Source organism: Monodelphis domestica, chromosome 2 (genome assembly GCF_027887165.1).
Source record: "Monodelphis domestica isolate mMonDom1 chromosome 2, mMonDom1.pri, whole genome shotgun sequence".
Classification (NCBI taxonomy): domain Eukaryota; kingdom Metazoa; phylum Chordata; class Mammalia; order Didelphimorphia; family Didelphidae; genus Monodelphis; species Monodelphis domestica.
In genome coordinates, this window is record NC_077228.1 from 70,361,333 (window position 1) to 70,388,898 (window position 27,566).

General features: G+C 38.7%; 1 protein-coding gene and 1 long non-coding RNA gene across 8 annotated transcripts in view; one reads left to right on the forward strand and one right to left on the reverse strand.

The window, feature by feature from the left end:
* Window positions 1–27,566, reverse strand: part of TNR (tenascin R) — a 718,245-nt gene that overhangs the window by 88,035 nt on the left and 602,644 nt on the right. For 6 of the 7 annotated variants that reach the window (XM_056815577.1, XM_001373475.3, XM_056815578.1 and 3 more), the window contains 4 exons: window positions 22,678–22,941; window positions 15,764–15,879; window positions 11,788–11,938; window positions 1,285–1,554 (listed from right to left, as the gene is read on the reverse strand). In XM_056815577.1, coding sequence (XP_056671555.1) covers window positions 1,285–1,554; window positions 11,788–11,938; window positions 15,764–15,879; window positions 22,678–22,941 — 801 coding nt within the window. The remainder of the gene's footprint in view (window positions 1–1,284; window positions 1,555–11,787; window positions 11,939–15,763; window positions 15,880–22,677; window positions 22,942–27,566) is intronic. The other variant, XM_056815580.1, reaches the window with a different exon arrangement.
* On the forward strand, window positions 1,420–27,544 carry LOC130457103 (uncharacterized). The gene is made up of 3 exons (XR_008916112.1): window positions 1,420–1,558; window positions 11,876–11,995; window positions 27,428–27,544. It is a non-coding gene; the product is annotated as an uncharacterized LOC130457103 (long non-coding RNA).

The window sequence follows — 27,566 nt, forward strand, 5'->3', positions numbered from 1 at the left end:
TTGCTTTATTGTTTTTCCAACCCCTTATCAGAGAATAGCACACAGAAAAGCTGCCTTCCAAGCAATGTCATCCTGCAATAAAGAAATGAACCTGAGACTCGGGGTGCCTTTATGGGACAAGGCAGGTGGGAGCCAAAGCTGATGCTCAAAAATCAGAGAGGAAATAACACTTGTGTGATCTATCCATAGGATTAGAGATTTAGTGCTGGAAGGTACTTTAGAGGTCATTTGGCTTAACAGCTCCTTTTATAAGATGAGCAAAGATAAGATGAAGCCCACAGAGGTGCAATTACATGGAGGTAAGTAGCAGACAAGGTTCTCTGACCTCAAATCTGGCACACTAGATTCTATTCTGTAGACATCATTCTTAAAGTGGGTTTTAGGAGATGAGCTGAGAAGGAAGGAGGAGGAAGGGGAGAGCAATGGGAAGAATTTAGTGTTTTGTACTGAGTAAGCATAGTTAAGTGATAGGATCCTTGACTGGGGCTTCCCAGAATATTCAGAAAGTACTTCAAAATTACTAAGACATTCATCTATAGGGTGAATACCTCCACCAACCCATGGGCCAATGTCTCTACACCCAAGAGATAATTATAACAAGTTGTTCTTGTTGTCCCCAAAATGTTCTGCCAGTGAACCTCTCTGAACATAGCCTGGAAAGACAGACACACAGTTTGCTGCCATATCTGAAGTGCCTCCAGCTTGGGAGAGCCTGAGATGGCTCACTCAGCTGGCATAGCCCTTTAGATCTCAGGATCGTCTTTGTGCCACAATGAGTCAGTCATCAGAACATTGTTACCATTACTTGAAGTAGGGTGGAATTCATCCTGGTATATCATAGAATGCTATTGTGGAAAGACATCTTAGCAGTCATCTAGTAAAAACCCATTATTTAACAAATGAGGAAATTGAGGCTTTTAAAAGGGTAAAGGGATTTGCCCAAGGACACATAGTCTTACTTAGCACAGTGCCTGGCACACAGTAGGGTGCTTAATATTTATTGGCTGACACTGGATTTGTAGTCAGAGGATCTGGGTTCATATCCTGCTTTGTATTCTTGGGCAAATCCCTGGACAATGAGGGGTTTGGGCTAGGTGTCCTTTGAAGTTCCTTCCAGCTCTGGATCCATTATTCTGCTATCACTCTCATCTTCTGCTTCATGATGTCAAACTTGCATCTGTACAAGGACAGATTTAATTTTTTTTCCTGGTGGACAGTTCCCCAACCAGTTCTGTTTTCCTTTCTCCCTCAATTCTCATCCCCCACCCCCACCCCGTGCCATACCTGTTATGAAGTGAGTGGTAGTGGCAGTACTTTCATTGGTCCCTCGAATGGCACTGACAGAGACTTCATAGTGGGAGCCGGGTCTGAGGGCTTGCACAGAATACTGACTCAGAGGAGGCTGCAGCCGGAACGTGGTCCTCCCGCCCTCACCATCGACCAGCCCGTATTTCAGGAGAATGAAATCCACTTTGGCTCGAGGTGGGGTCCACTCCACAAAGGCCACAGTGTCGGAGACATCTCGTACTAAGATCTGTGTGGGTCCATCAATGACTAGGTGAGAAACAAAATGATGAAATAAAAATGGATGGAGGTTTTATTTTTGATAAAGGACATTCCCGGCATAGCACTTTCATGTCAACTTCTCTTTTCACTCTCATGCTACCTATGGGGTGAGTAGAATAAAGGCAGATATTATTCCCTGTACTTTAAAGATGGGGAAAGTGAGGCCCAGAGAGGGTTAGGTGACTTGTTTGAGGTCATATAGTGAGACAGGGATTAATCTGGCACCAGAACTCAGCTCTCCCTAATGCTAGTTTCCTTCTAATTGACTGTGATATTTGTGGTCATAATATTAAAGAATTAGAGTTGGAAGGGGCATTATAGGTCATCAAGTCCAGCTACCTTGTCTTATTATGATGAACTGAGGCTAGTGTCACAAGAAGGATTTTAACTCTAGTCTTCCTGACTTTGAATGTAGCATTCTATACTGTTGCTTCGATATCCTGGCTTTGGGAAGGAAAGGGCATCTGTTGCCTGGAGCTAGCCAATTATATCTCTGCCTAGCAGTAAAGACAAAGGGGTGGTGCTCTGTCCACACCTGTGTGGACTTTTGTCTAGTACCCATCATCTCCAACAGCCTTGAGGAAATACCTTTGAAGCAGCCAGCTCTATCCAAACATCCATGATTTTCAGATTGGCTGCCAAGGGGACCTTTACCAGTAAATATCCCTGCTCATCCGTATGAGCCACACAGCTGTTGTGATGACTAAAGTCAGAAGGCGACAGGCTTTGATAGACTTTTTAATTTGCTGACGTGAAATATGTCTTACTAGAAAATGGCACCCAATGGAAGATTTTCCTGCTCCATGCCACTTTACTGCTCCAAAGGGGGCTCTAGACCATCTCTGTTGGTCAACTTGTTTGAATATATTATAAAATCACAAAAGCCTCACTGCCATATAAGAGCCTTTTCCATGTCCTTGGTCTTCATCCTACATGTGCAGGGCATGACCAAGTCACCTGTAGTGTATTTCTGGACCAAGGCATGTCAGGGAGAATGGGGACACTATCCTTTGATATAAAATTATCCCAGAGTAACCATTTGGTTTCACATTAGCACCAGTCATCCGGTTCCAAGGATTATGCTCTGGCTGGATTGAATTGGGGTTTGGGAGGGTGGCAGAATAGGAACAGGAGTGAGGAGAAAAGGGAACTGCATTTTCTAGTCCATTTGAGATTGATTGTTTGGTCTGCCCTGGGCCAGCTCAGAGATAGACTGATTTACTTAGGTTGGCCAAGGAATGAAATGTAGCTTACAGGCATTGGTGTGCTAGAGCTAAGTCCAATGGGCTCAGGAGAGCAGATTGCTAAATTTTCAGTGTGAATATTAAGATCTATGACATGAGCAAATGCTACAAATCTTGGCTTGATTTGTGGTCATGCTGAATGTTTAGATTTAAGAAAGTGATGGAAAAATATTAATAATGCAGATTAAACTCAAAAGTATATCATGTATATATATTCTTTTTTCAGAGAGTTGGTAAACATTTACCAGTATATTCCTTTCTGTAGGACTGTGTATTCTGCATCTTACTGCACTGAGCCCCCTTGGCCGCAGAAAGGTTTAATCTTGGTCACCCTGGGAGGCTGGGTTTGACTCAAGCTTAGAGGGACAAGCAGCCCAGTGGTAGCTGCCATTGACTGAAAGGAAAAGTGTTAGTTTGTTCTGGTGCCCCATGAAGTGAGGCTCCATTCCTCCTGTTGAGGCATTGATGAGTGTGTGGGGGTTTATATCACATTCAACTCTCATCCTGGAAGCCAGCAGTCTAGGTTCTCTTTCCACATGTGATATGGAAAGCATGTTGGAACCCTTAAATAGTTACATGGATTTCTGATGCCACCACCATTGCTGATTTGGGTAGTTTTGGGCTACTTTGTTCTCTTCTGCCTCTTTTTCTCCACTTGTAAAATGGGGGTAGAGGGCAAGAAATCTATACTGGCTGCTAATTTGCCCCATAAAGAATGATTATAGGGAAAGAGCTTTAGATACAGAAGGGTCCTCAGAGGTCACTTAGTCCCCCTTCATTGTATAGATGAGAAAATACAGGTCAATGGGATTTACATGACTTGCTCCAGGTCATACAGGTAGCAAGTATGAAAGGAAAGATTTGAACTGAGGTCCTCTGCATCCAGAGCTTTTACTCTACTGTGACATGAGATTTTTTTTTAAAGTGACTTTTTGGTCAAGATGGGGGCTTAGAGGCAGCGTAAGTTCAGACCTCTGAAAACCTTTCCTTACCAATTACAAACTAAATGCTCCTAGGGGACTGAAAATCAGACCTAACAACAAGACAGAGCCAAAGAACCCTCCTGCCAGACTCAACTTAAAAGGTATAACCCCACCCCCACCCCCCCCACACACCAAACCTGAATTTGAGAACACTTGGGTTTAAGGGGAAGGAAGAAGGAAGGTCCCAGGCCCCTCCCCCACTTAGAACTCTAAGACTTCAGTGGCAGCTGGAACACTTGGGCAGGCAAGGGTCCTGGTCTGGAGGGAGTATCTTGTGGGCAAATCTGTGCCAGTCTCAGAGCATCAAACACAGGAGGTGGGGAAGCAGTTGGAGAAGAAGCTCAGAGCACAGAGCAGCACAGAGCATAGTTGCAGCAGTGGAGACACTCCATATTAGTCCCCTCCCTCCTCCAGAGGTTTTGGCTCCAGGGCACATCCAGCTTAACCCAAACAGACTTAATCTCATCAAAGCCTTCAGAAGGCAGGGAAGCTCAACAACCCTCCCCCACAGACTATGCTGAGAGATTTGCTCACTAAGCTCCAAGGCTGACAGAAAAGGGTGAAGGCTGACAGAAAAGTCCAACAAAAAAATGAGAGGAACAAGAGCACAGGCAACTGCAGGGAGTAAAGAAGGGGGTAAATATGAGCAAACAAGAGAAAAAGAAAAAAGAAATTACAATCAACAGCTTCTATACAGGCAATGAACAAAGTGCAAACGGAACAGAGAAGGATGAGGGAACACCAAGCAAAAAAACAGAAACCCCAGCAAATTGGATACAGGCTTTGGAAGAACTCCAAATACAATTCAAAACACAATTAAGAGAGGCTGAAGACTACTGGGAAAAGGACTTAAAAAGCAAGATAAGTCATCTGGAAACAGAAAACAGTGTCTTGAAAGCCAAAATTAATCAGCTTGAAAATGAGTCAAAGGAGATGAAAGATGACCTCCAAAGAAAGAGAAGGATGATAAAAAAGCCAGGGATGAAATCCAGTCTTTAAGAACCAGAATACAAGTAGAAGCAAGCGACTTCACAAGGCAGCAGGACACTATAAAACACAATCAAAAGAATAAAAAAAATTTGAGAAAAATATGAAGTACCTCATTCACAAAACAGAAGTTTTAGAAAATCATTCTAGGAGAGACAGCTTAAGAATCATTGGTTTACTGGAAGACCATGACAAAAGAAAAAGCCTGGATATCATCCTACAGGAAATTATCCAAGAAAATAGCCCCAATAATCTAGAACATGAGGGAAAAGTGGAGATTGAAAGAATCCACAGATCGCCTCCTATACTTAATCCCCAACTGACAACACCCAGGAATGTTGTAGCCAAATTCAAGAACTATCAGACAAAGGAAGAATATTACAAGCTGCGAAGATGTCATTCAGATACCATGTAACCACAGTGAGGATAACACAGGATCTGGCTGCATCTACATTGAAGGACCAAAAGGCATGGAATATGATATATCAGAAAGCAAGGGAACTAGGTCTACAACCAAGAATCAACTACCCAGCAAATTGACTATATTCTTATAGGGGAAAGTATGGTTATTAAATAAAATAGAAGAATTCCAAGCATTTGTAAAGAAAAGACCAGACCTGAATAGAAAATTTGATGCCCAAGAACAGAACTCAAGAGAATGATCAAAAGGTAATTAAAAAAGAGGGGAAAAAAGAAAAACAAAACCAAAAACATACTAAACAAAACAACTTTTTTTTTAAAGAGACCCAATAAGAAAATGATATGTATCCCTTTAAGAAAAGATAACTTTTTTTTTTGGTAACTCTTAAAAATTGTTATCACCTGGGCAGCTAGAAGAATTACATTTAGAGGGAATAGTGACAAATTGTTTAGGATGGAATGCCAAGATAGAAATATGTATATAGATATATGTATGCAGAAATACATATATATGTGTATATATATACATATATATATATATATATATATAACTACAGATAAAAAAGAGGCTAATACTAAAAGAAATGGGAAAAGAAACAAAAGCGGGTAAATTTATATGTCATAAAGAAGCACATGGTGAGAGGGGGGAGAACATCAATATACTGGAAGGGTAAAGAGGTTGGAGATAGGAAATACTCAGCTCTTATGTGCATTGAAATTGACTCAAAGAGGGAAGAACAATCAAATACATTGGGGCAGAGAATTGATTTGTGCCCTATAGGGAAGTAGAAGGCTATCAAACGAATTGGTGGGGAGGGAAGCAGGACAAGGGAGATAGTACAAAAAGACTGTAAAGAAAATAAGGGGAGGATAAGAAAGGAGGGTTGGTAGAAAGGGAAGTAAAATAAGGGTGGGAATTAAGGTCACTGATTAAAAACAAAAAATTAGTGTAGAAGGAAATAGTGAAAGAAGAAAAGGCAGGACTAGGAGCAGAAATCAAAATGCTGGGAAATACAAAGCTGGTAATCTTAACTTTAAATGTGAATGGAATGAACTCAACCATAAAATGCAAGCGAATAGCACAGTGGATTAGAAACCAAAACCCTACCATATGCTGTCTACAAGAAATACACACGAGGAAGGTATACACTCATAGGATAAAAGTAAGAGGATGGAGCCAAATCTATTGGGCATCAATTGATAAAAAGAAGGCAGGAGTCCCAATCATAATATCTGACAAAGTCAAAATAAAAATAGATGTAGTTAAAAGAGATATGGAAGATAATTACATCCTGATAAAAGGCAGCATAGACAATGAGGAAATATCAGTACTCAACATGTATGCACCAAATGGCATAGCATCCAAATTTCTAAAGGAGAAAATAGTGGAGCTCAAGAATTAAATAAATAGAAAAAACTATACTAGTGGGATACCTGAACCTTTCTCTATCAGAACTAGATAAATCAAACCAAAAAATAAATAAGAAAGAGGTAAGAGAAGTGAATGAAATCTTAGAAAAATTAGAGTTAGTAGATATGTGGAGAAAAATAAATAGGGACAAAAAGGAATACACCTTTTCAGCAGCACAGGGTGCATTCAGAAAGATTGACCATGTACTAGGGCATAAAAACATTGTAAACAAGTGCAAAAGAGCAGAAATAATAAATGCAACCTTCTCAGATCATAATGCAGTGAAAATAATATTTAGTATGGGCACATGGAGAGGCTAATCCAAAATTAATTGGAAATTAAACAATATGATTCTCCAGAATCTGTTAGCTAAAGAACAAATCATAGAAACAATTCATTTCATTGAAGAAAATGACAAAGATGAGCTATCCTTTCAAAATCTATGGGATGCAGCCAAATCAGTACTCAGGGGGAAATTTATATGCTTGAGTTCATATATTAACAAATTAAGGAGGGCAGAGGTCAATGAATTGGGCATGCAACTTAAAAAAAAACTAGAAAGTGAACAAATTAAAAACCGTCAGATGAAGACTAAATTAGAGATCCTAAAAATCAAAGGAGAAATTAATAAAATTGAAAGTCAAAGAACTATTGATTTAGTAAAGAAGACTAGAAGCTGGTACTTTGATAAAAACAAATAAAATAGACAAAGTACTGGTCAATCTAATTAAAAAAGGAAAGAAGAAACCCAAATTGACAGTATCCAAGATGAAAAGGGAGACCTCACATCTAATGAAGAGGAAATTAAGACAATCATTAAAAACTATTATGCCCAATTATATGGCAATACATATGGCAATCTAGGTTATATGGATGAATATTTTAAAAAATATAAATTGTCTAGAATAACAGAAGAAGAAATAGACTACCTAAACAACCCCATATCAGAAAAAGAAATTGAACAAGCTATCAAAGAACTCCCTAAAAAAATCCCCAGGTCCAGAATGATTCACAAATGAATTTTGTCAAACATTCAAAGAAAAACTTATCCCAATATTATACAAATTATTTGACAGAATAAGCAAAGAAGGAGTTCTACCAAATTCCTTTTACAAGAAATATATGGTACTGATTCCCAAACCAGGCAGGTCAAAAACAGAGAAAGAAAACTACAGACCAATCTCCTTAATGATGCAAAAATCTTAAATAGGATACTAGCAAAAAGACTCCAGCAAATGATCACAATGGTTATTGACTATGACCAGGTAGGATTCATACCAGGAATACAAGGATGGTTCAATATTAGGAAAACCATCCACGTAAGTGACCACATAAACAAGCAAACTGACAAAAAACACATGATTATCTCAATAGATGCAGACGTGCAACACTCATTCCTATTGAAAACACTACAAAACATAGGAATAGAAGGGCCTTTCCTTAAAATAATAAACAGTAGATATCTAAAACCATCAGCAAAAATCATCTGCAATGGGGACAAACTAGAAGTCTTCCCAATAAGATCAGAAGCGAAAGAAGGATGCCCATTATCAACTCTAATTTTTAACATTGTACTAGAATTACTAGTGGTAGCAATTAGAGAAGAAAAAAAATTGAAGGTATTAAAATTGGTAATGAGGAGACCAAGATATCATTCTTTTCAGATGACATGATGGTCTACTTAAAGAATCCTAGAGAATCAACTAAAAAGCTAGTTGAAATAATCAACAACTTTAGCAAAGTTGCATGATACAAAATAAACCCACATAATTCATCAACATTTCTATATGTTTCCAACACATCTCAGCAACAAGAATCAGAGAGAGAAATTCCATTCAAAATAACCCTAGACAATATAAAATACTTGGGAATCTATCTGCTGAAACAAACACAGAAACTATATGAATATAACTATAAAACACTCTCTACACAATTAAAACTAGATCTAAATAATTGGAAAAACAACAATTGCCCATGGGTAGGATGAGCTAACATAATAAAAATGAGAATCCTACCCAAATTTAATTTACTTATTTATTGCCATACCTATTGAACTACCAAAAACCTTTTTTAATGAATTAGAAAAAAACCATAGAGTTCATTTAGAAGAACAAATAATCAAGGATATCCAGGGAAATCATGAAAAGAAAATGTGAAGAAAGGAAGGAGGCCTTGCAGTTCCAGATCTCAAACTATAGTATAAAGCATTGGTCATCGAAACAATTTGGTACTGGCTAAGAGACAGAAAGGAGGATCCGTGGAATAGACTTGGGGTAAGTGACCTCAGTAAGACAGTCTATGATAAGCTCAAAGATTCCAGCTTTTGGGACAAAAATCCACTATTTGATAAAAACTACTGGGAAAATTGGAAGACAGTATGGGAGAGATTTGGTTTGGATGAACTCCTCACACCCTACACCAAGATAAACTCAGAATGGGAGAATGACTTGAATATAAAGAAGGAAACTATAAGCAAATTAGGTGAACATAGAATAGTGTACATGTCAGATCTTTGGGAAAGGAAAGACTTTAAAACCAAGTAAGAGCTAGAAAAAAAACAACAAAATATAAAATCAATAATTTTGATTACATTAAATTAAAAAGTTTTTGTACAAACAAAACCAATGCATCCAAAATTAGAAGGGAAGCAACAAATTGGGAAACAATCTTCATAACAAAAACCTCTGACAAAGGTCTATTTACTCAAATTTATAAAGACCTCAATAAATTGTATGAAAAATCAAGCCATTCGTACTGATTCCAAAGCCAGGCAGGTCAAAAATGGAGAAAGAAAACTACAGACCAATCTCCCTAATGAACATAGATGCAAAAATCTTAAACAGGATACTAGCAAAAAGACTCCAGCAAGTAATCAGGAGGGTCATTCACTATGATCAAGTAGGATTTATACCAAGAATGCAAGGATGGTTCAATATTAGGAAAACTATCCACATAATTGACCATATCAACATGCAAACCAACAAAAATCACATGATTATCTCAATAGATGCAGAAAAAGTCATTGATATAATACAATACCCATTCCTATTAAAAACACTAGAAAGCATGTACCCCAAAGACATAATAAGGAAAAAGACATGTACAAGAATATTCATAGCTGCGCTCATTGTGGTGGCAAAAAATTGGAAAATGAGGGGATGCCCTTCAATTGGGGAATGGCTGAACGAATTGTGGTATATGTTGGTGATGGAATACTATTGTGCTCAAGGAAAAAATAAACTGGAGGAATTCCATGGGAACTCGAATGACCTCCAGGAAGTGATGCAGAGTGAGAGGAGCAGAACCAGGAGAACATTATACACAGAGACTGATACACTGTGGTACAATTGAATGTAATGGACTTCTCCATTAGTGGCAATGCAGTGATCCTGAACAACTCAGAGGGATCTATGAGAAAGAGCACTATCCACATTCAGACGAAAAACTGTGGGAGTTAAAACACTGAAGGAAAAACAACTGCTTGATTACATGGGTAGAGGGTATATGGCTGGGGATGGAGACTTTAAATGAACATCCTAATGCAAACTCCAACAACATGGAAATAGGTTCTGCTCAAGGATACATGTAACACCCAGTCAAATTGTGCGTCAGCTACGGGAAAGGTGGGTGGAGGGGAGGCAGGGAAATAATATGATTCTTGTAACCAAGGAATAATGTTCTAAATTGACTCAATAAATATGAAAATAAAAAAAAGTGACTTTTTAAAGTAAACTTGAGATCCTTGGGGAGAAAATGTTGGCATTAAAAACAAAATTATTTCATGAATTTTGTCCTTCAACCCCTTAAATACACAAACCTTATTTTAACAACTGACCTTATTAGAATGGGATCATGTTGCACAGAGAGCTCTCTCAGCAGGTGATCTTGTCATTTGCATTCACAAAATGGTTTGTATTGAAAAAAGGCATCCTGAAAGGCTGATAATGAGTCAGTGCTTTGCAGGGGGCACTCACTACAGGTCAGGACTTGGTAGAGGGAAATGATTAAAAAACATCTCCTAAAGGCCTCAGACTTAGTTGGTTGAGGACTGGCTACTTCAGTAGGTACTCCTCAGATTCTCAGATCCTCGCTTTGGGTTGGTCATCCTAAAGTGAACTTTACTTGATCTCTTGGCAGAAATGTCACATTGCAACCCAGTGAAAATATACTTGTTTATTTTGACCTTCCATCAATCACATTTTCAGAAAGAAGACTGGGAGAGATAACTTCTTTTTCCTTCCTTCCTTCCCTCCTTCCTTCCCTTCTTCCTTCCCTCCTTCCTTCCCTCCTTCCTTCCTTCCTTCCTTCCTTCCTTCCTTCCTTCCTTCCTTCCTTCCTTCCTTCCTTCCTTCCTTCCTTCCTTCCTTCCTTCCTTCCTTCCTTCCTTCCTTCCTTCCTTCCTCCCTCCCTCCCTCCCTCCCTTCCTTCCTTCCTTCCTTCCTTCCTTCCTTCCTTCCTTCCTTCCTTCCTTCCTTCCTTCCTTCCTTCCTTCCTTCCTTCCTTCCTTCCTTCCTTCCTTCCTTCCTTCCTTCCTTCTTCTCTCTCTCTCTCTCTCTCTCTCTCTCTCTCTCTCTCTCTCTCTCTCTCTCTCTCTCTCTCTCTCCTATTCAGTTTTACTCTATCCTCTTACTTTCTTCTTTTTTCTAGAGGGGCCAGTACTGGCAAATTAGTTCTTTGATGCCTTAAAACAGAACCCTGAAATACTAGAAAGCAATCTCATTGTTTCCAACCTGTTTTGGGGGATGAACAAGATTGAAATGGGTCAAAACAATAGGTCAGGGAAGGAGTCTGTTTTTTTTATTTTTTTGTTTTTTTGGGGGGGGGCAGGACATATGATTTTATTCAAAAGGAACTTTCTGTGAAGAAACACAAAGGAAATTACTATGTTTCCTTTAGTTTTAGATAGCTGCATGGAGCACTGAGAAATCAAGTGACTTGTCCAGGATCACATAGCTATTATATATTAGAGGGGGGACTCAAGCCTGGATCTTTCTGCCTTTGACTCTTGGGTACTTTATATTCCATTTATATCTTTCCTTAGTCTCTATAGCATTTCACCAGCATCCTTTAGGCAGGCATAAGGTTCCCATTAAAAAACAGAATGGTCTGCATTTACATTTCTGGGGTCAACTCTTGGGTTGTCATAGGAGTGGGTGAGGGTTCAGAAGTCTCTTACGAGTTGAGATGCTGGCTGCTGTTGGGAAGCTCCGGGCTTGATCTTTGAGAGCTACCACATTAACGATATACTCTTCCCCTGGCTTTAGCCCTGTCTGGTTGAAGGATGTGACATCACTGGGTAGCTGGGCAATCACTCCTCCTTCATTGTTCTGGAAGATGCAAAGAAGAAATAAAAGAGAAAAAAGAACACATCACTAGGAGAGAAGGTTTGTGTGAATTCAGAATACTGGAAGTTGATGGCTAGCTATTTCCAACCTAGCCATGTAGATAGCTCTGTGCCTGGAACTAGGACTAATTCTCATCAGACTTAAGTGTGATACAAAATGACCACAGTTTATTTATAATTAAAAAAAATGAATCACTAATTAAAAAGCATTTCTTTGTCTCCTCATGAATCAATTGAGTTTACCAACAAAAATCTGTCATGAGATGATGGAGAATGAACTTTGCCCCAGATAAAATGGTGATGGTGGGTGGCATCCATCAGGTTTTGCTGGCATTCCATCTTTAATCATGAAGAGCATGCCCTTGGTTATTTAGAAGAGGTAGTTCTGAGTGTGTATGTGTATGTGTGTGTGTGTGTGTGTGTGTGTAAACATCTATACAAACACACAAACATATTTCAAGGTAGGAAAGACAGTCACTTTTTTATACAGGCAGGAACTATTATTTTGCTATATCTGGATTTTCTCTTGGAGTTAAATCAGATGCGAATCTGTCAATGTCTTGTTTCGCCTTCAGCCAGATGAGTTAGAGCTTAGTGACATGACTTACTCCAATGTGCTAATACAAAATGAGAGTAGGGAGAGAACAAAGATTGAGATGGAGGGGGGAAAAAGAATATATAGGCCTGAATTTTCTCCTTTTTGTTCAATAAGTGTTTCTTATGTACTTTGCTAGATACAGGGGAAACATTGCCCAACTTTTGTTCCATTCCTCTGTCTATCAATCCATCTTCTTGGTGTTTAGTGGCACCAGAGGAGTGCTAAAGTTCATCTATTTACACAGCCCAAGCTCTTATAGTTGTGCTTCCCAACCTACCCTGGTCAGGTACCTCCTTTTTAATGCAGAAACTATGAGGGTTTCAGAACTTCATTGTTCAGATATAATATCTGTTTAATAGAGCTCTTTCCTTATTGTTCTTCTCTTGCTGATTTTGTTGCATAGGAGGGCATTGGGACCCAGAAATGCATATGGTCTTAGGACTCCTCATACCAGAGGAACAGCTGGATTTCCACCTAGCCCCATGGACTTACTCTTTCCATAGACTTACAAATTAATTAAATTAGTGTTTACTCTGGGGAAAATTCCACCAGGACTCATCCACAAATTTCTGGCGATCCACACCCAGACATCTTCATAAGACTTACAATAATGTTATATTATTTCCCCTCCTCCAACACATCATTCTACATCAATTCAATCACCCTGCACACATACACTCCCCCATCATTCCATACTCTATTCTCAGCACATTTGGCCATGCAAAACTAGAGGATGAGTCTGGCATTGGCATGGCCAGCTGTAATCACCAGCACCTTCCATGTACACCTAGCTTCCTTTCAAGTCAGCCATCCCCCAGAACTGAAAACAGAGATTGCCCAGATGCAACTTGGCAGAATTATTCTTTAAAAATCAATGAGCCTGACATCTTCAAGGGGAAAAGTAAAATGGTCACCACATGAATGATAGAATGCTTATTTTTCAAGACACTGCCTTCATCCTATACTTTAGTTTAGTGCTGGGCACAGGGGAAGCTGGCATAGAATTTTGTCTCTGTATACCATTAAGGTGATGTAATTTTGCCCTCTTTGCAAAGGCCCATTTCTCTACTTACCTCTATAGGATGGTATACATTCAAGGTGACTTGCTTTTCCCCCTTTATTTTCAAATTAAAAAAAATTGTTTACTTTTGTTTTCAAAATCATCTTCATTCCCTAAGATGCCCCTCCCTCTCCTTTACCCATTAAGTCATCTCTTATAACAGAATAAGAGAGGAAAAAAGGGGAAAAAAGCAGTTTGGCAAATCCAGTCAACATACCAACTGTCTAATAATATATGCACTTTTCTGAACCCATTGTCTCCCACTTCAGCAAAGAAGAAGGAAGTTGAATTTTTTTTCCCAACTCTTGTCTGAGACCAAGCCTGGTCATTATAAGTATTAAAATCCATTCCTTAAGTGAAAAACAAAAAGAATTTCACCTATCATAAAATAAAATTCCATAATACATCATTGGACATGATGTAAATATGTCATCAACCCACCTTAGAGTGAGGTAGTATTGCCCAGTGGAAAAACAATGAACTAGGAGTCAGGAGATTTGAGTTCTTGTCTTGGTACTGATACTAACTGGCTGTGTGACAGTTCCTTACCTTCTCAGGGCTTCAGTTTTCAGGGCTGTAAAAATGAGGGGGTTACTGTACTAGATGGTCCCTAGGGTTCTTTCCAGTTCTAATAGTCTATGATTCTAAGACAGTCAAAGGCATTTAAAGGTGAAACCTATGAACTTTTGCCTAGAATTATGTTTCATTCATTTCATTCATTCATGTTATTATTTCATAAAAAAATCACTCTAGTTGACCAGGGGTTTGGATATAGTAATTTTTTTGCAAGCATTCCCCAGTTTGGACAGGGGAAGAAGAGAAAGGGAATATGAATGAAGTTTATTAAAACTATAATGGATATTACCATTCTCTAAAGGTAAGGGCTATTAGCCCAACCTAGACTAATTAACTAGATATGATGGGGAGGTAGGGATACTCCACCTCATTGGAAGTCTTCAGAAAATACCATGTGGTCATTTTTTGGGAATGGGATACAGGATATGTATAGTGTCTCTGGGGACTAGATAGCCACTTCTAAATTCACCTAAATCTGAAATCCCATGATCCCAGAACATTTCACCCCTTGGAGCTTGTAAAAAGAACTATTTGGTCCAGTAGGTAGTAAACTTATGAAACTCATCACCCCAAAATAGTATAGGTAGTAAATTTAAAACAAAGTTTAAGAAGAGTTTAGATAAATTCATGATGGATTTCAAATTGGTTTTTAAAACAAGCTAAAGATGTTAGGGTTATAGCTGTAACCTTTAGAGAATGATGCCATGGAAAAGAGCTTTGCATTCCCTCTAAGTGTTCCTTGGTGTTACTGGCACAATACTGGATAGTGCTGGTGTTTGCCTGAGTCTAGCATTTCTTGCACCCTAAAGAAGAGAATCATCCTAACCATGGATTTTGTTATTTTTTAATTGTTGGATCCACTAAATCATAAAACTTTGGGGAGAAATAATATTTTATGGATGTTTCTATTAACCTATCTTTTGATTTTAATTAGCTTAACCATACTTATTCCTTTCATGCAGCTGATCAGTGGTCCACGTTTAAATCTGGTCCCCTGAGAACAAAAATAGACTCCTCAACCAGTAAAGTATTTCTAGAAATGACCTTGTTGTTCTCTTCATCTTTCATTGGGGGCTACTTACCAACAATTTATCTTTCTATAGTACTTTTAGGACGACAAAGTGTTTTCTTCATAACTATTCTATTTAGTGGGTAGTAAAACAATTATTACAATTTTACAGAAGGGAAAACTGAGACTCAGAGGGGTTAAATGACTTGTCAACAAAAGACACACAGATACTTAGTGGCAGAACTGGGACAAGAACCCAAGTCTCTTGGGTCCAAGTCCAATATTTCTTCCATATCACTATTCTGACTAGATGTAATATATCATTAGCACCATATTATATTCACCTAAGAGAAACAAAGCTTGGCATGGTAGAAATACTACTGGAATAGGAAGGAGGCACAAATTCTACTCATGGTTCTGCCACTAGCTAGGAATGCTAACTTTTAACCACTTTGGGATTTATCATCGTCAAGCAGCAACTACCTGTAGGCAACTGACCCAATTCCAGGTGGAGAGTTAGTCCCGGAAAGAAGGGCATCTATTAGTCTAACCAAATGGTTGTTACCTTTGGGATGAAGCTGATCTCCCACCCATCGAAGGAGAAGGAGAAGGGTTCCCACTGCACCTCCACGGTGGTCTCTGTGATAGTCTTGAATTTCAGCCCTTGAGGGGTGGAGAGATCTGGAATACAGCAATGTGGGTGACAGCTTCATGGGTAACCCTGATAGCCCATGGGTCAGCCACAAAGCATTCACTTCAACTCCAGCAGACTGCCCTCCACCCCACATGTCCCACAGCATGTGCAGGAAATCTTAAGCTACACATGCTGACAGAGAATCCATACACTCAATTAATGACCCCTTACTCATCATGGACTTTGGTATTAGCTTAATTAATATATGAATAATTGAGTAGATACCCTAACAAATGAATTTTCCTCTACTTCTTATTATAGAAGAGTTTAATTCCTCAAGGAAAAAGTCACACAATCCTTTTTTCAGCTGTTGATGAATCTTTGTTTCTATATGATGTCTTTTTTTTTTCAAAGAAGCTCCAAAAGCATTTCCAAAGTCCTCTTTGGGGCCTTCCTCACATGCTCAAGAGATACAGCTAGAATAAATATGTATCCTTATGTCATGCGTAGGAACTTTAAGACATGAGGTGAGTTGGCCAAAGGTTCAGAGGTAAGCCAACAGCCCAAATAAGACTGGGTGACCTCTTTCTATGAAATAATATGCTTTTCAACACTAACATTGAGGGTTTGGTTTTATTCAGAAGAGTGAGACAAGAAGAGGGGAGAATACTCCATTCTTTAGGTAACAGCCAGCTTCTGCAGGGGAAACATAAACATTAAAACAACAGGAATATTTTCAAAAATAGAGTTTTTTATTTCTCCTTCTCCAGTGTTCTGCTTATTCCCCTCATTCTTTTTCTTTCTCATGGATTCTCTAACTTCATTCATCCTTTTCTCTTCTTTTTCTTTATCCTCTGCCATTCCCTTTCCCCGCTTCCCCTGTATCTCTCAATCTTTCTAATCTTTCTTCAGTTTCCCTTCCGCTTCTGCTGATCTCCCTCCCACTTCCTCTGCTTAACCCAAGTGATAATATACTTTTTAGAATGGCATTCCAATTACCCATCCTAACCTGTGGCAGGCCCCACTTGGCTATGTTCTCCAGGGTGCTTGCCCTCATTTGAGCAGTTGCCTCCTGGGAAATTCCCCTTGGAGAACTGACAGCATCTTCCTCCCTCTCTTTGGGTGCCTTCTCTTGCAGCTTGCCTGAGAAGGAGCATGGTCTGTTCTTAACCCTTTTAAGACTTGGAAGTGAAGATTACCTGATTTTGATTTGTCACCTGGGAGCATGCTGAAGGGGTTACCCTAAGTTGGCAAAACAAACCATGGGAGGGATGAAAACCTCATCACTTTATACACTTATGGATCAGAGAGGAGACATTTGGGAGTCCTGCCAGGGTACCCAGAGTGGTGAGTCATCCATGAGCAAGGTGGGAAAAACAGCAGATGGTAACCTACCTTTGTAATGTTATCATGCAGGAGCTTTTAAACTGGTTCTTGGGCACCAGAGGAATTAGTAAAAGGTCAAACACAAACAAAGATAATTATAGACAGATGTACACATAAAGTCAGCTTCCATCTGGGGGCGTCCTCTATTGTGACATTGAAGGTTATTAGTCACCCAAATGAATTATTGAATCTGTTTGTGAACTCTGTCTGGGGTGAGTTTTTTTTTTCCTGTCTGGATGGCTCAGTTGTTAATCCTTTCTGAAGGCAAAGGGGGAGCAGGTAACATTTTCAAGTTTACTTGGCTCCATAGGGAAGAATTTGGAGCAATGGGTAGAAGACGAGAGATGCAGGAAGCATTGTCTAAGCAGTAGAGTTATGCAAAAGTAGAATTGACTGAAAATGACCAAATAACAAATATCTCTTTCAATGCCTTAAAGTGATATGCACAAAAGAGGGGCCCTAATTGCAAGGGAAGGGGCAGGAGAAGAAATAAATATTTATTAAATGCTTCTTATGTGACATGCATTATGCTAAGATATTTATAAATATAATCTCATTTGAACCTCACAACAACCTGGAAGATAGGTGTTATCGTTAGTTCCACTTTACAATTGAGGAAACTGAGGCAGAGAGAAGAAAATATCTTATGCAGATTCACATAGCTAATAAGTATTTAAGGTTGGATTTGACCCTAGGACTTCATGACTTTAGACTCATGGATTTATCTATTGTGGCATCAGCCACCTAACTAAATCCCTTGGGTGCTCTTGTACTTGACCTGCAAAACTCCACCCATTCCACAGTAGAATATCAACTCCTTGAAGTCAAGGATTATTTTCCATTTTGACTTTGAAACCTCAGCACCTGTTTTGGGACCTTGCACATAATAGATGCTAATTAAATGTTTACTGAGTTGCACTGAATTATTGTGTAATATCTAGATGATTCCTGCCATTCTTCTAAAGGTCTCTGGAAAACGCAATATGAATTTCAGTTGACTTTACCTTCTACCCCTTGAGCCTCCTAGCCCAACCAACTACCAAGTCATCTCTCTCTGTCAATTCATGGCTAAATGATTTCTCTTTCTCATTACCCACTTTCACTCAACCCTTTTGAATCTGGCTTCCTTCTTTCCATTCATTTGAAATATAGTTTTCAAAGCTCACCAGTGAAATACCAATTGTCAAATCTAGTGGACTTTTGCAATCATAGAGTCATAAAATGATATAATAGAGCTGAAAATATCAGAACAGAAGTATCAAATATTTGGCCAATGGACCATATTTGGCCCATGATATTTCTGCATATAATCTGAACCAAATTAAAATGTAATTGGGAAATATTTAATAAAATAAACATAAGTATAATAAAACAGATAAAATTGCTATATGGTTCTCTGAATTGAAATGAAGCCTGCAGGGATCCTTTTTAGTAATTTTTCAGTTGTGTTTGACTTTCCAACATCCCACTTGGGGTTTTCTTGTGAGAGATATTGGAACACTTTGTCATTTCCTTCTCCAGCTCATTTGACAGATGAAGAAACTGAGGCAAACAGAGTTAAGTAAGTTGCCCAGGGTCACAGAGATAGTAAGTATCTGAGGACAGTTGTGAACTCAGAAAAATGAGTCTCCTTTACTCCAAGTCTTTTCCTCTATCCACTGTGCTACCTAGATGCCTCTTAGCTGCAAGGATCCCTTTTTGGTTTATTGGTTTATTGACTCCATTTCTAATTGAATGACACTTCTGATATAGAGATTACTCTTCTTTTTAACATATAAGGTCTATGACCCAGAGACATGAAGTAATTTCATGGTTATATAGTAAGACAGCTCTTTAGGTTCACTTCTCCCTTTGCCCTCTCTACAACAGTTAGCATTGTTATGTGGCATCCTCCTGTTGAATGCTCTCTTTTCTATTAGGCTCAGAAACAACACACTCCTCTATCTTTAACCAGCCCATCCCTCTCATCCTCTGATTCCTTAAAATGAACATTCCTCAAAGGTCTGTCCTTAAACCCTTATTCTCTACACTCTCTTCTTTGGTGATTTCATTCATTCCTATTGATTCAGCAACCACCTCTGTTCAATGCCTCCTGATCTTTCCCTCTTGTGAAGAACTTTCTCTGAGAACTGAACTTTCATTTTCACTTCTCAACAGCATCTCTCCATCTAGATGTCCAACAGGAATTTTCAATTCATTATGCCATAAATCCATCTTATTTTTCCTCTTTAGTTTTTTCCTCCTGACTCAATTTACTATTTTTGCTTGTAAAATGTTATTCATCCAAACCCTGGTATTTGAAACCTTGAAGTTACTTCTCATTCTTCTCCTTATCCCAATCAACTACTAAGTCTTATCTATTCCTACTTATATAGCATCTATCCCAACACAACTCTTGCTTTCTATTCTCCTGGCCATCATTCTCATAGAGGTCCTCATTACCACCTCTCTGAACTATTGAAAAAGCTTCCTAATTAGTAATCTCTCTCTCTCTCTCTCTCTTTCTCTCTCTCTCTCTCTCTCTCTCTCTCTCTCTCTCTCTCTCTCTCTCTCTCTCTCTCTCTCTCTCTCTGTCTCTCTCTCTCTCTCTCTGTCTCTCTCTCTCTCTCTCTCTCTCTCTGTCTCTGTCTCTGTCTCTCTCTCTCTCTGTCTCTCTCTCTCTCTCTCTCTCTCTCTCTCTCTCTCTCTCTCTCTCTCTCTCTCTCTCTCTCCCCCTCCCTCCTTCCCTCCCTCCCTCCCTCTCCCTTTTTCTCCCTCATTGTCATGGTCTCTGTCTCTCTGTCTCACTCCTTCTTAAATTTGTTTTCAGTTTTTCCTTCTTACTGAGTGAATCACATTTGAACTTCTCTGACTACTATTCATGCCCTCTATAATTGAGAAACACCCTATCTTTCTAGCCTTCTTCCATACTATTCCCTTTCATTAAACAGTGAGTAAAATGAACTGTCTGCTTCCCGAGTATACATACACAGAATTTTATTACTTCTACATTTTCTTGGGTTGCTCCTGATCCCCTAAATGCCCCCTTCCTCTTCTTTTGAATCCTTCTTGAACATTTTGCATCCTACTCAATCATTTAGTATGTTATATAATATCTTTACTGGTCTTTGTCTCCCTGCTGAACTGTTGTCTATCCAAGGATGAGGGCAGGGGCCACATCTTTCCCAAACTTTCTATTTCCCTCACAATGTGCACCCTTATCTAGCATAACCTTCCAAATGAAACAGTTAGTGAATATCTGTTGAGTGCATAAAAGACAAAATGTTTGTTGACAGGCTACAGCAATTTCCTTTTTTTGGAGTCTATAACCTAAGTAGTCAGAGTGATTTTGAATTTCCCTTTCAGTATTTTTATGCTAATGTAGCTCTATAAGGATCAATCTTTTCTTCTTGAAACTTTTCCCATCAGAAGGGGAATAGTTTCAATCATCCATGCAGAATTAAGAAGAGAAAAGATTACTATTCTCTGGCTAGCCTCTCTAGTCCTGGTTATTCTTTCTCTCATGCCACCCGAAAGAAATATCAGGGAGGAATCAACACATTTTTCACTCCCTACTTCCCCTTTCAGTCTCTCTGCTTGTCGTCACCCAACAAACCTTGTTTGCTCTTTTGAGGTTCCTTCTGAAAATATCAAAATTAATATTACCTCTAGTTTCTTTTGTATTAGTTCTATAATATAATTGATTTTATGCTATATTAATTTTATAATTGAGTCTGCATCTCTTAAAGCCACCTTGCTCTATCTTTGAGTTAAGCTTAAAGGTATAATAAAAAAACCTTTTATTTATCATGCCTTATCTTTAAAGGCATATAAGCTGATGTAGTATATTTCCACAAGGTATATTGTCTATCCTCATCTGTCTTTTACAATTAAGGAAGGTCTTCTTTACCTAACAAACCCTCCTAGGACCCTGGGAGCCTGCTATCCTTGGACATCTGAAAATATCCTAGGGATAAAGATGATCCCACAAATCAATCAAGCATTCCTTAATGACAGAGAGGGGGTAGTTACAAGCCTCATAAGGGTGTTAATCAGCTTTCTTTGATGTAAGCAATCATGTTGTTTCAACCACCATCATGTTGTCTATCCTATAACTGATTCCATTGTTTTCCTCACCTACCCAACCCTGTACTCCCCCAAACTACATTAAGGCTGATGAGCCTTACCTCAGGGTGTTTGGTTATGAGAGAGGCCATGGATCCAATTTATTGGTTACTGCTAGCCTAACAAATAGGTTGATCATGTTTAGACCTCATGCTCAGTTTAAGTTTATCTTAATTTTCAAGTGTAAAAACACTTCCATACACTGATATCATACTGTACAAATTGTTGTTGCTATCTTCAATTGGTCTCCAAGTCCAATTTTGCCTCTTTTCTTAAGGACTTCAACTACTGGCTCAGTCTTCCTCTCCTCTGTCCCTGCCTTTATACTCAGAAACTTTGGTATTCACAACAATTTCCCAATTTTTCTAGGCTTTCTATTTCATCAATTTCTTCAACTGTTATCCCTCTACTTTGCCCCAGTCTGCCATAGGAATGGTACAAACATCTTACCCTTATTTATTCAAGATTCTTTGAGGCAATTCCCTGATCACACACATCCCAATCCATCTACCACAAATCTGGCAGATTAACTTTTCAAATGCAGAGAGAGACTTGACTATGTCATTCACTCTCACCACAAAATCTTTAGTGGTTTCCTACTTGCCCCTAGGAATAAATACAAATTCCTTAATTTAACATTTAATGACCTTCTTAATCTAGATCTAACCTACCTTTCCATTTCACATTATACCTTTTTATATACTCTATGCTCTATCTTTATTTGACTATTAACTATTCTCTGAATTTGGCATCTCATTCTCTACCTTAGTGCTTCAGCATAAGTTGTCCCTCATGACTGGAATGTGCTTCCTCCTTATTTAGCTTTTTAAAAATATCCACTTACTTTTTTTTCTGCATGACACCAACCAATTTTAATTTGGAATAATGGACTACAACATTCATTTCTTTCTATCCCCACTCTCCTTTATTTCAAACTATGGTCATAAAAGTAATGGCTTAACCTTATTTCAGGAAACTATACAAACATTCTTTGTATTCCATAATCATCTCTCTTATTGCTAGGTAAGCATTCTTTTGTCAGAATACCCACTTACTTTGAGGGTTCAACTCAGGTGTCACCTCTTGCACTGATCCATCTGTGATTCCAATATTTAGTATCCTCTCTTCAGATTACCTTATATTTATTCATTTTTGTATGCTCCTCCCTCCATTAGAATGAAAATTCCTTAAGGCCAGAGATGATTTCATTTGTTCCTTTGTATCCTCTGTGCCTAGCTCAGCTCCTTATATAAAGTAGGAGTTTAATAAATGAATTGAATTGAACTTTTGAAGCCATATAATTATTAGCTCTCCCTTGCAAAGAAAAATTGAGAGGAAGAGAATATAATACATACGAGTGGACACCTTGGCAATGGCGGGTAGACTGAAGGTGTTGCTAATGACAGCAAAGACACTGACATTGTAAGTAAGACCTGGCTCCAGTTCCTTGATGGTGATGGCGCTCCAATCCCCAGGTACTCGTTGCTGGAGCTGAAGACCTCCCAGTACTGTTGGTTGGTATGAGATCACATATTCAGACACTGCCATTGGCCCATCCCATTCTAATTCAATGGACTTGTCACTGATCCAAACTACTCGAAGGTCCTCTGGAGGGGCAACTGCCAGGGAGAAATACAAAGACAGTAAGAGGTCAGGGGATTGCTTCTCTTATCCTAGACCCAACTTTGCTCCTCTATTCCCACTTACAGGATGTGTCTGTCATGATGTATATTGTTTTTGATGAGTGTATCTATGCTCATCTGTCTTGGGTGAAGAATGTAAGTCGGTTGAGGGCAAGGCTCATGTCTTTTCTGCATGTTCCACTCCCACCACTCTAGTGTTTACTCAAGGGCTGAGTGCCATTTTTGGTTATTTACTGAATACTGATTGATGGGGATTATATTTGGAAAATGTTGACCCCAGGTCATTATAGTTGCTGATAACCTACTTTGGTCCATGGACTTTGAGCTATAGTCATCCTTAACCTTTTTAACTCAGCACAGAATAGGCATCAGCAATGTCTACACGCCACCAGAGGGTCTGATGAAGGCAAATAGCTTGCCCTTTCAGCATGCATCATAAAAGGGTCATATTTCAAATTAATAAGAGATATTATTGGTCACTTGCTTTATGATTCTTAATTTTTAGACCTGTTTCCTTCCTCTCACTCATCCTCAACTATTATCTAAATATTAATGTTTCTTGAAGCATCTATGTACTAGGTCAATGAGGAATTAACAGTAGCATCCCTTCTCCCCACCACTTTAGGCTCTAAATGATTAAATAAACACAAGAAATAATTATAAACCTAAGTAGGGTGGACTTGCAAACTCCAGCAGCCCAAAGATTAAGCAAGAGATGAAGAACTAGTATTCAAAGCACCATAATGAACAATTGTAGCTTTTAAATATAAATGGTAAGTGATTACTTTAATTAGTCTAATAGTCCTATAGTTTTCTTCCTTTCTTCTCTGGATGATTTCACATTATTAGGACCTTCCCTCTACTCTGTGTTTGTGGACACAGTCTCCAAGTCATTTGCACTGGAAGAATGAGAATTAACCTCAGATCTATTTGATCTTCCTTAAGGTAGAAGAGGATGAATGTTTTTAGCTTTATTTTAGGGTGATGAGTGAATTGCTTTGGTTTGCTTTACCTCAAGCCCATTTTTTAAATAGTGGGATATAGCTTTGCTTCCTTACCCTAATCTAGAATGGAGAATATACCTATTCTCTATTACTGTTCTCTCCCCCATTAGAATGGAAGCTCCTTGAAGGTAAGGGCTATTTTTTTTTCTTCTGCTCCTAGTACTTAGTACAGTATCTGGCATATAGTAAGTATTTAATAAATGTTAATTATTTATAAGTGAAATGAGATACTCAACTGTAACCTTGGTGACTCTCACATATGCTCCCCCCCCCTAATCATTTGCATTGGCAGGATAAGGATCTCCTCAACTCACTTCAGACCTCTTTGGTTTCCATGAAGTAGAGAAGAGGTGGGAATGATTTTAGCTTTACTTTAGGGTGCTTGGTAATCAGTTGCTTGAATCACAATTACTCAAAGTCATTCTTTTACATAAATGGGTATATATAGCTTTGCTTCCTAGTCCTAGTCTAGAATGCATAAAGAATAAGGTATTTGACAAAGTTTCAAGATCCCAACAAAGAGCTGGCAATAACCTGAAGACATAAAAACCAAGCCACAATCTATCTAGATAGCCTTAAAGCTGAGCATAGTCTAGAATGCTCTGGGATATTCTTTATTAAACATTGCTTTCTGTTTGGAGAATTATTTAGGGTCTCCTAATGGATTAGTTTTTTAGGCCTTTGCTTTTCTATTGGTAACCATCTGGTAGCTTTAATTATAAGACTAATGATACCCTGTTTGGGCTCTCCTTTTCAAGTGGTTTTTCAGTGAGAGTACTGGTACAATATTTGTTTGGTTATTTGATTCCTTTTAAAAATAGATATTTTATTAGGCTGGGAGTAAACAGTCAAAGACATGATAATACATGAAATAGTTGAAAGTAAAACACCTTAACGAACCTAAATAGGGCTTTAAAATTATAGCATTTTAAGGTTCACAAAAATCCCCTCTTAAAGTGAATTCTTTGAGATCAGTAAGGACATGTAAAGGATATGCTGTTACTGTTTTTATTATTTCTATTTCTCTCCTTCAGAAAAGACATATGTTGACAGGAACAGGCAAAAATCGAGAATGTGACTATCCCTTTTCCTGGGATGAGGTCACTGGTGATGATAAGGAATGAATAAGCATCCCTCCTCAAAAGATGTTGAATAGAATCCTTCCCCTTATATTAGATTAGGGATTATCAGTAGAGGTATAATTGTTGTTGGAGAAGATTTAGGGGAAAGGAGTTGGGAAGAGGCAAAACAGTGATGAAGAAGACAGTGTGACTACAGGAGAGGATGGCCCAGTTCCATGGAGGTTGGAAAATGTAGTTTAAAAAACCTTTTGAAATTAATAGATTTTAATAGGAGTGAGAAAGAAAAGGATTTTGGCCAAGGAAAGTGTGGACAAGAATGAGACTCTATGGTTTTGGGGGGGACTTATGGGGTTTGTTCCATGAATTTAGTAGGAGGGAAGACCTACCTCAAGGTAGTTGCTATATATAGAAAAGAAGCATGACTTTGGCAATGAAGTGGGATCTTTCTCCCAAGGCAAGAAACATGCTTCCCTGGATATCAATGTCCTAGAACAAAATTTCATTTACCCTGTGATAATTATACCTTTGGTTATCAGTCAGGGTCACAAGTCAGAGATTTTCCCCAAATTCATCAGAATGTTAATTGTTTCTTTCTGTCTGTCTCCTAAAATCAATCTCCTCCAGTCGTCACTACAGACTGAGCACTAGGTGGCAGGGTCAGTAGTTTCATCTAAATTTGAACATTAAAAATGGGGGAGCAGTAATCAGTGATTTTATAGGAAGAAGCTGAGCATTGGCTAAATGATTAAGCTATTTGTTCCTCTGTGAAACAATCAGATCAGCTCCAGTAAGTCACCAGCAGTTTATCAGAATTTGAGATCAAGTCCCAAGATGTTCAGTATTAATAGTCAGAGCATCATCATTATCATATAAACTTTCAATTATTGATGGTAGATAGTCCCCAATTGTTTTTTTGTTTTGTTTTGTTTTAGTTTTTAAGACTGGGTCTTCTTATCTTGCCAAGGCTGATGTGCAGGGGCTACTAATGGGCCAGTCCCACTATTGGTAGTCACAGCAGCTTTGATCTGTTCCATTTCTGACCTGAGCTAGATAGCCCTTTGCTGTCCAGGGTCTCCCATATTGAGGCTGAACTCAGTGTGGACTCCTGGTTGTTATAGCCCATTGAAACTCAGGACTCTTGAATTCAAGATATCTACCAGCCTCAGGCTCCTAGTAGCTGGAATTATATGTATGTACTATACCAACTGGACTCCAGTTTACCACATCAGCATCTGGTAAAAATGACCCATGACCTTTTGACTTGTTTCTTTTGTCTTACTCTACTGGGTGTCAAATAGTTAATTGCTACTAGTTATGGTGGCTACTTTCTATATATTTTTTCCTAAATAAATTGTTTTCTTAATGTATACTTCCAGTGAGAAGCAGAAAAGAGTAGCAGGGAATTAGCCTTAGAGTTAGGAAGACCTAGGTTCAAGTTGTATCTCCAGTACCTAGTGGTTGGATGATTAAAACCAGATCATTTAAACTCTCAGTGGTATAAGGCCAGTGATCTCCAAATTTCTTGGATTGTACAACTTTAGTTATTTTTTCTGGTAGGGGATGGGGAGGAATGTTTCTACTTGCATTATGTAGTTTCTGGGATCCAGATTAGGTTTGAATTACCTGAGGGAACAATTGGTTAAGAGAGGGAAATATTGGGTGTTTGTGGGAGAGAATGAAGTAGGGGAGTCTTGGGGCATATTAGTTAAAAGGCATATTGTGTTGGAGACAAGTCCAATGACTGGTTATTGCAGAGAGGATGTGACAACCCATATTCCCTTCCTCCAACTGGCTAACCAAATATTCCTCTTTATTAAGCCACAGGTCTCTGGGGTGCTCAACATACAATTTTGGAAACCACTATTCTAAACAACTCTTGCTGACTTTAAAGTTATAGAGCAGTTGCTGATTGATATTCAGGGATGATAAAGGAAGCTTTTTTTCCCCTGGGAGTTCTGTCCCCCAAAGAAATCAACCCCACCTCCATCTCAAAGATTAAGATATTATTTTTTAAATGGCTGTTATCTGGCTCATGATCACTAAGAAACTCAGGTACAAAAGAGTTCACAACTAGTTTTTGTTTTTCCTTAATGCCTTTCAAACGGGTATCACTGGGAAGATTTGAGACCAGTATCATGGTGGAATAGTATGGGGAATATTTGAGGGTTGGTAGTGTCCCTGAAATTAGATGACATAGGCATCTCATGTTTAGGGATAGCCCTCTAAAAATAGTCTCCACTACATGTCCCCCAAGGACTGTTATGGCAAGGCTCCAGTATGCTATCATGATCACTAATATTCTCTTTGCTCCCTGGTTTCAGAGGTCTTTGTTTTCTTTAGATAGTCCTTAACCTATTTTTCTTTCTATCTTTTCAGTGTTGGATCTGCCTTGTCAACATGATGACCAACTGAGCTCTCTCTGGATATGAATTCTCTGCTAGAAAACTTCCTATTCCATTCCAACTAAAGAGTGACAGTCATTTTTGGAAACTATCTCAATGAGCCTACACCCCTC